Below are 8,823 nucleotides of genomic sequence, written 5' to 3'. Positions count from 1 at the left end.
AGTAGGGCAAGATGGATCTCTATGCCCCAGTTCCTGTATATCTTATTTCTCAGTTGCATGTAAAATAATAATAATAAAAATAGAAATATACATATATTTAAACATTTGATTTTAAAACTTTGAATTCCAGATTCTTTCCCTTCCTCCCTCATCACCCACCCTTACTGGGAAGATAAGCAATTCAATATAGTCTTTACATGTGCAGTTACACAACACATTTCCATAGTGGATATATTGTGAAAGACTGACTATATTTCCTTCCATCCTATCCCACCCCCTCTTGTTCTTTTCTCTACTTTGACTCTGTCCCTTTTCAAAAGTGTGTGATTACACCTTCCCTCCCTACACAACCTGCCCTCCCCTCCATTATCCCCCCTCTCATCCCCTTCCTCCCTACTCTCTTGTAGGGCAAGATTCCCTATTTACTGTGTATGCCATTACCTCCCTAAGCCAAATTCAATAAGAGTAAGGTTGACTCATTCCCTTTTGCCTTCCTGTTCTTCCCCTCCATTGTAACCATTTTCCCTTGCCTATTCTACATGAGATAATTTACCTCATTCTGTCTCTCCCCATCTCCTCTCATTATATTCTTCTCTCACCTCTCAATTTGACCTTTTAAGTATCACCCCTTCCTATTAAATTGGTCCTATGCCCTCTGTCTATGTATACCTGTACACATAGATATACACACATATATATTCATACATCCATAGACCCTCCTATATAGACATATATTTATGTATGTATACACATGCACACACACACATATACATTTATATTCCCTTGAACTATTCTCATACTGAGAAAAGATTCATAAGTTACAATTATTGTTTTTCCATGTAGGAATATAAATAGTTCAACTTTGATAACTTCCTTATGATTTCTTTTCCCTGTTTACCTTCTCATGCTTCTCTTGCTTCTTGTATTTGAATGTCAAATTTTTTATTCAACTCTGTTTTTTCATTATGAATGCTTGAAAGCCCTCTATTCCATTGAATGACCATATTTTCCCCTGAAACATGATGCTCAGTTTTGCTGGGTAGGTGATTCTTGGTTTTAATCCCAGCTCCTTTGACCTCCTAAATATCATATTCCAAGCCCTTCAATTCCACAGTGTAGAAGCTGCCAGATCCTGTGTTATCCGGGGGTTGCGTTTCCACAATATTCAAATTGTTTCTTCCTGGATGCTTGTAATATTTTCTCCTTGATCTGGGAACTCTGGAACCTGGCTATAATATTCCTAGGAGTTTTCTTTTTGGGAGGTGATTGGTGGATTCTTTCAACCTCTATTTTGCCCTCTGGTTCTAAAACATCAGGGCAATTTTCCTTGAGAATTTCTTTAAGGATGATTTCTAGGTTCTTTTTTTTTTTTTTGATCATGGCTTTCAAGTAGTCCAATAATTTTTAAATTATCTCTCCTGGGTCCATTTTCCAGGTGAGTGGTTTTTTCTTTTTCTTTCTTTCTTTTTTTTTAGTCTTCTGTGTATTTATTGTTTTTACAGCAGAATGCCCAACACAGATCATAACTGCCAAAGTCAGCTGTGCAAAATAGTATATATAGTGCTTAAGTACAAATGGGACACATGATTTTTTAAAATAAATACTTAAACACAAATTTATGGTCCTACAAAAGAGCATTTAAACTAGATGGTCTAAGTTGATCTGCCTCCTTGGACCCACAGTAACTGTTACTTTCCCAAAAAACCAATAGAATCAATATACTGAATCATCATCAGTTCCACTGTGTGAATAATGGATCACAATAAATGAGGCCCTTTTTCTAAGAGCTTTTCCTGGCTCCCCTACAAACATGATCTGGTCTGGATAAAAAGACAACAGGAATTTCTTGAAGGTCAATGGTCCAAAATGTTAAGTATGGTTAAGTATTCTACATGATCTATATTCACTGTTTCCTTTTTTAATTAGAATGTACTTAGATTACTTTCTTCAATTCATCATACAGGACAAGCACAAAAGCTCCACCCATGCCTCTAAGAACATTGGACCAGGCACCCTTGAAGAAAGCTTTGCCACCCTCATCTTTAGCAATCTTATTCCAGCAGTCAATTGTCCCGGTGTACATGATATCAGCTCCTTTGTGACCAGACTGCATCATCATTCACCGCCTTACTGTGTCAAAGGGATAGGAGACCACACCTGCTACAGCAGTCACTGATTGTGCAATCATCCAGCTTATCACAATGTGAGTGTTCTTTGGATCTGGGAGCATACCTTTTGGTGTATCATAGATTCCAAAGTAAGCTGTTCTATATATAATGATACCCTGCACTGAGACATTGACACCTTGATACAAGCCCCGAATTCCATCAGACTTGGTGATTTTCACAAGGCAGTCTCCCAGGCCTTTGAATTCTCTCTCAGTGCCAGATTTTCCAACATCAGCTGCCAAGTGGGTTCTTGCAAAATCCAAGGGGTAGAGAAAGCAGAGAGAAGTGGCTCCAGCTGCACCACCAGAGGCAAGATTGCCAGCGAAATACCTCCAAAAGTGTGTGTGCTTGTCCACTCCTCCCAAGAACACCTATTTATACTTATCCTTAAAGGCAAAGTTAAGGGCCTGGGTGGGGAAGTATCTGATGACATTCGCTAAGTTACCCTACCAGAAGGAAAGCACCCCTTGTTCCTTTGGAATTCAGACTATACAATCCATTATGCCTTTGTACTGCTTATCTGCAGTAATCTGTTTGCTGGCATGCTACACCTGCAGTAGCAGCTTATGGTGGTGGCGATGCCACTGGGCAGGAAGTCCTTGGCGAAGGAGATGGCCTGTTCCATCATGGTCACAGAGGGGGAAGGTGCTGGAGGCGGAGGAGGAAAACCTCGGAGAGAGGGCCCAAAGCTGGGGAACTTGTTGCTGCCTGCACAGCCCCTTGCTACAGCTCAGATTGAAAAACATGAGTGGTTTTTTCAATGAGATATTTCACATTGCATTCTATTTTTTTCATTTGTTTGGATCTGTTTAATAGTATCTTGATTTCTCATAAAGTCACTAGTTTCCATTTTCTCTAATCTAATTCTGAAGGAATGATTCTCTTTGGTGATCTTTTGAGATTCTTTTTCCATCTGACAAATGTGACTCTTTAAGGAGTTCTTCTCTTTGGGTTTTTGGGCCTCTTTTGCCATTTGAGTTAGATTATTTTTTAAGGTGTTATTTTCTTTAGTCACATTGTTGACTCTCTTTTCACGATTTTCTTGCCTCATTCTCATTTCTCTTCCCAATTTTTCCTCCACTTCTCTTATTTGGTTTTCAAAATCCTTCTTAAACTCCTCTACAGCCTGTAATCAGTTCATATTTTTCTTGGAAGCTTTTGGTACAGGAGTTCTGACTTTGTTGTCTTCCTGCCATTCCATGCTTTGATCCTTTTTACCCCTAAAAAGGAATCCAAAGTTGGCTTGCTGTGCTTGCTTTGCTTCCTTTACTTGCTCGTGTTGCCACTCAATTACTTGACTTGTGAGCTTTTTGCCACAGTAGAACTCTTTTTCCAGAGAGGAGAGCTTTGTCCCATATCACTGGGGTTTTTGCAGCTGTTGGAGTCATTAGTTGGGTGCCCTCTCTGCAGCTCCCACAAGCTCTGGCTCACTGGTCACACACCCTAGGACCTCCACCCAAGACAGAGATCCAGATCCAAGCAGGTTAAAGAAGTGAAATTACCCTCTGAATGGTTGCTTGGTCCCCCCTATAATCTGCAAGTCAGAAACTCTGATGCAGCTATGTGGAGGTGGCTGCACAGTTGCAATGCCTCTGCCACTTCTTGCCCTGGGTGTAGGGGCTGGACCACACTCCTTCGCCCCCCCCCCCCCAGTTCCAACAGCATTCCACACTGACCTTTTACTTTGTCTTTGGCATTTATGGGTTGATAAGTCTGGAAACCACCACAGCTGCTGGTGATTAATTCTCCTAAAGTCTGCTCTGGCTGCTGCTGGTCAGGGCCACCCTGGGGCTAAAACCAAAGGTTCATGTGGGGCTGGGCTGGGCTCCCAACATACTGTGATGGACCTTTCCTGTAAGCCTGCTGGGCTGCCTCCAGCAGGAGATTTGTTTCTCTCTGTCACTTGGTGGGTTCTGTGCTCTAAAATTTGTTTAGTCATAATTTATAGGTAGTTGAGGTGATTATGGGGGGAGCTCGTGGAGTTTTCCTTCTTCTATGCCAGCATCTTGGCTCTGCCCCCCTTCCCCCTCCCACAAAAAAAGTGTCTTTTTCAAAGAGCTGTGTTAAGGTACAAAATTTTGCTTCATCCACATCTTTTTCTAGTTGTTCCTGAATGAATCTGACTTTTGGCACTAAACTTTTTATTTTTGGAGGGCAGTTGGGGTTAAACCACTTGCCCAAGGTCACACAGCTAGTAAGTGTTAAGTGTCTGGGACCAGATTTGAACTCAGGTCCTCCTGACTTCAGGGCTAGTGCTCAATTAACTGTGCCACCTAGCCACCCCTAGCACTAAAATTAATATTCGAATGTTATATGTATATTGTAAATGTCCTGTTCTTGTTTTATAAGTTAGACTTAAGGGGGAAAATCTGCTTGATTTGGATCCAATTAAGGCTTCCACATTAATATACACCATGTTGGGGAAGACCATCCTGTGTCTGGCTCTTCATATGACTCTACTGGGAACAATCTTTCATGGGAATGTCCTGATTTGACCAATGGAAGGTAGTAACTGGCTTAATATCAAGATAATTTTAGGAAAACTGATAGAAAACCAGCATAATGCCACAGTACTGGTTGCTTCTGGAGCACTCTTCATCATACCTGCTACTGATTCACCTTTGAAGTTTGAAGTATATAAAGTCTTTTGAAAAGGAAAAAATAGAGAGTGTCATCAGGGGTTTTGTCCTCACATGGTGTATCAGCAATGCCATATTCACAATGCCTATGGAGATTACAGATATGCTGATATAATTATCCATCACAAAATACATCATGCTTGCCATATGGGGGAATAAACTAGAAAATGTATTAAGATACCAAAAGACTGAGTCCCAAAACCAGAAAGTGAAAGCCATCAGAGTAGTTATGACATTGGCACAGGTAGATAAAGTAGAAAGCACCCACATTTTCAAGCCTTTAAAACAGAACAGGCTACCTCAGGCAAAGGTCCTCCTCTCCCCACTCACAGCAACCACCCAGCGTCCGGGAAGTGTGCTCCCAGCAGCTCCGGCCCCTGGCAGTCCTCAGCAGGAGTCCTTAGCAGAAATTCTGGCTAACTCAAAAAAAGGGCTTCGCGCTGCCGCTGCCTCTGCTGCTGCTGCCACCGTCGCCGCCACTGTTAGCCACCGCAGGAGCTCTAGTTTGGCTTCCACTTCCTCTTGCTCCACCCCTTCCTGCTATGTCAGCAAGTCCAATGGGGCATGGAAGATCTTTAAATCCTATAACCCTTACACATGGCTGGAAAATAAACCCTCCCCATCAACCATCTTGTGTTTCTACTCAGAAATGACCACAGTCATTCACGACTTCCACCAGGTATCCAGAGCAATCTGTGATGGTGTGCTTACGAACCAGAAGCTAATGGAGAAGCTGCAGAAAGGCAAGTTTGACATCTTGATCTCAGATCCAGTATTCCCTTGTGATGACTTGATTGCTCTTAAGCTGGGAATCCCATTTATATACTCCTTGAGATTCTTTCCGGCTTCCACAGTGGAAAAACACTGTGGGAAAGTGACTTATCCTTCTTCCTATGTTCCTGCTGTCTTGTCAGAGCTCACCGATCAGATGTCTTTTAGTGACAGAATAAGAAACTTCATCTCCTTCCATTTACAGGAAAACATGTTTAATATTCTTTGGTCCCCTTGGGATTCCTGCTATAGCAATATATTGGGTAAACTGCACTTTCAGTTTTCACATTTGTATCCTGATCCAAGAAGATGTGAGATTCTTTTGGATTTCTCCTTTTAGCTCCCTATGATAAATCTGGTGGTCAGTGAAGATGAGGAAAAGAGCTGTGACCAGAAGGAGTAAGGCTGTCTTTAGTAGACTAATTCCATTTCCTTCTTTGACAAGATTGTTCTGTTTGTAGATCAAGAGATTGTTTTAGATAGAAGTTGTCTAGACTTTAGCTAAGCCTTTGACAAAATCTCAAATTCTGTTCTTGTGGTCAAAATTAGATTGTCTGCTAGGCAACTGCAAAGTACAAAGTGTATTTGTAACCATTTGAATGGTAAGATTCAAAGAGTAGTCTTTAGTGGACCTTTTTTTTTGTTTTAGCAATAACTTGGATGAAGATAGCTGGGAATTTTTTTTTTTTGGAAGGGGAGGGCAGGGCATTAGGGGTTAAGTGACTTGTCCAAGGTCACACGGCTAGGAAGAGTTAAGTATCTGAGGCCAGATTTGAACTCAGGTCTTCCTGATTCCAGGACCAGAGCTCTGTTCACTGGGCCACCTATCCGCCCAATAATTTTTTGAATCTAGAATTCAGACACAACTTGAGGGCATTTCTAACACATTGGATGGCAGATTAAGTATTCAAAAAGATCTCAATCAATGAAAATATTGGGTCAGATCTAATATAATGAGATGTAAGAGGGATAAATATAAAGTCCTATGATTGGCTTCAATATTCAACTTTGCAAATAGAAGATGGCAGCAATGTGTCTAGCTGGTAGTTTGGCAGAGGAAGATCGAAGGGTTTTAGTGAGAACAAGCTCAATAAAACTGATGAGTATGAGATGTAAAACTAGAGAGCTAATGCAAATAAGGTTTCTTGAACAACAGGGATTTATAATGGAATGAGGGAAGTAATAACCTCACTATAACAATGAGACCACATCTGGAGAATTGTGTCGAATTGCATGTGCCACAGCCTAGGAAGGCAGCTGATAGGCTTAAGAGCTCCCAAATGGAGGACAAGCACAGTGGTGAAGGGCCTCAAAATCATTAGCAAAATTGACAAAAAAAGAAAAATGACCAATTCTGGAGAGGTTATGGGGTAAAAGTACATTAATGCACCTGTTGGTGGAACTTTGAACTATGGAAAGCAATTTGTAACTATACCCCTATAAAATACTAAACTATGCATGGACCTAATGATACTGCTATTAGATACATAACCCCAAAGAGATCAGACAGAGGAAAAGTACACACACACACACACACACACACACACACACACACACACAAACATCTACAGTAGCTCTGTTTGCTTTAGCAAAGAAGTGGAACTCGAGAGGATAACCATCAATTGGAGAATGACTGAACAAGTTATGTTTTATGAAGGCAAAAGAATACTATTGTGCTATAATGAGTGATAAAAGGGATGGTTTCTGAGAAACCTGAGTAGACATGTATGAATTCATGCAAAGGAATTGAGCAAAACCTGGAGAACAATTAATATAATAATACTGGAAAATTATCAACTGTGAAAGATTTAGTACTCATGATGAAACAGAATACCCTCTTCCTGATAGGTGATAGATGCAGAAGTAGATTAAGACTGTGTGTGTGTGTGACTGTGTGTGTGCATGTATGTGGTGTACATAGGCAACCTAGAATTTGTTTTGCTTGATTATAAATATTTGTAACAAGGGTTTTGTTTTTCTTGATTTTTCAGTTGGGGAAGCAGGGAGTAGAGAGGAAGAGAACCATGAATCTTCATTTAAAAATAAGATTTAAATATAATACTTTTCTTCATCAAATAGTTCAAACCACTTAACTTTTGACAAACCCTTGAAGACTCATTTTCCACACACAATTCATTATTCTTGTTTCCAGATGGTCAAAGGTAAACTAAATCAAGGGCCTCTGGCCCCTGACCACTCACTTGTGCCCTGTATTTCAGGAAAAAGTCTTTTCCTAGGTTGGTCTCAGGAGTGTACTGGAACCAGTACTAAAGGGAGGGGATGGGGGAAAGATATGTTGATTATTAAATTTTCAGTGTGAGCATTTACATCTTAGAAAAGGGCAAATGCTAGAAATCAGGACTTAATTTGTTGTTTGGTGATTGTCTAAAGAAAGTGATGGAGAAAATGTACCCTGTTGAGCATAAATTAAGTGCCATAAATAGGCTCTTTTCTCTTCTTATTACAGAGTGTATATACCAGGGGTGTCATCATTGTGATAAAGTGACAATTTCATGAATCCCAACAAAAACTGAAAATGTTACCATTTTTGCTAAAGTGTGTGTCAGAGAACAAAATATAATTAATAAAAACTTTATCATAGATGGGAATTCTGCTTCCTCATGTTTCCCATGAAAAAAAGTCCCTTTGTAGAAGGTCTGTAGAAAGCTCCTGTAATGGTATTTGTTTTCATGAAACAGATAATTCTAAAAGATAATTTTTGTTGTATCTCACATTAAAGTTTAAATTGTGATTTTAAAAATATTTTTTGTTGTGTCATTAGCACAAATAAACCAGAGAATGGAATGTTGATTCTACCTTCAGGTTTCAGAGTTCCCTGTGTTTTTTTGAAACTCCAGATACAATAGCTCTTCCTCAAAATTAAAATAACTTTTCAAAAATATACAAAATGAATTAAAATTATAACTGAAGATGAGATAAAATAGAATGCACTTGAATGATTGATATAAACTTATAAAATATTTTCATATTAAAAGTTAAACTACACCTTAGGCACTGATCCCAAATTTGGGGAATTAGCTGGTATGATTATCAGGAAACATGATCTTGCAAAGAAAGCTTGAGTGGAGAATACGTGTTTGAACAATGAAGAGAAAAAAAATGTGGGCATTATCAGTTTAATTACACAAGAATTTATTCAGTGGCTAATATGTGCATAGTATAGGAGATACAAAGACCAAAAATCAATGCTCTCTAGGTACTTACTTTCTTCAGAGAGGAAATGT

The 8,823-nt window shown here is 39.6% G+C and overlaps 1 protein-coding gene and 1 pseudogene across 1 annotated transcript in view; one reads left to right on the top strand and one right to left on the bottom strand.

Annotated features, from left to right (window-relative positions):
* Positions 1-1,527: 1,527 nt before the first annotated feature.
* LOC138175064 (ADP/ATP translocase 3-like) lies at positions 1,528-2,904 on the bottom strand (annotated as a pseudogene).
* A 1,678-nt stretch (positions 2,905-4,582) lies between these two features.
* Positions 4,583-8,823, top strand: part of LOC138174925 (UDP-glucuronosyltransferase 2A1-like) — a 28,079-nt gene continuing 23,838 nt past the window's right edge. The window contains 4 exon segments of the mRNA XM_069105095.1: positions 4,583-4,812; positions 4,814-4,861; positions 5,405-5,841; positions 7,731-7,733. Coding sequence (XP_068961196.1) covers positions 4,583-4,812; positions 4,814-4,861; positions 5,405-5,841; positions 7,731-7,733 — 718 coding nt within the window.

This window comes from Petaurus breviceps, unplaced genomic scaffold (genome assembly GCF_028583685.1).
Source record: "Petaurus breviceps papuanus isolate PSGF00001 unplaced genomic scaffold, PetGlider_PUasm1.0 76, whole genome shotgun sequence".
NCBI classification, from domain to species: Eukaryota; Metazoa; Chordata; class Mammalia; order Diprotodontia; family Petauridae; genus Petaurus; species Petaurus breviceps.
Note: the sequence above shows the minus strand (reverse complement) of the source record. Positions and strands in the feature narration are given on the sequence as shown.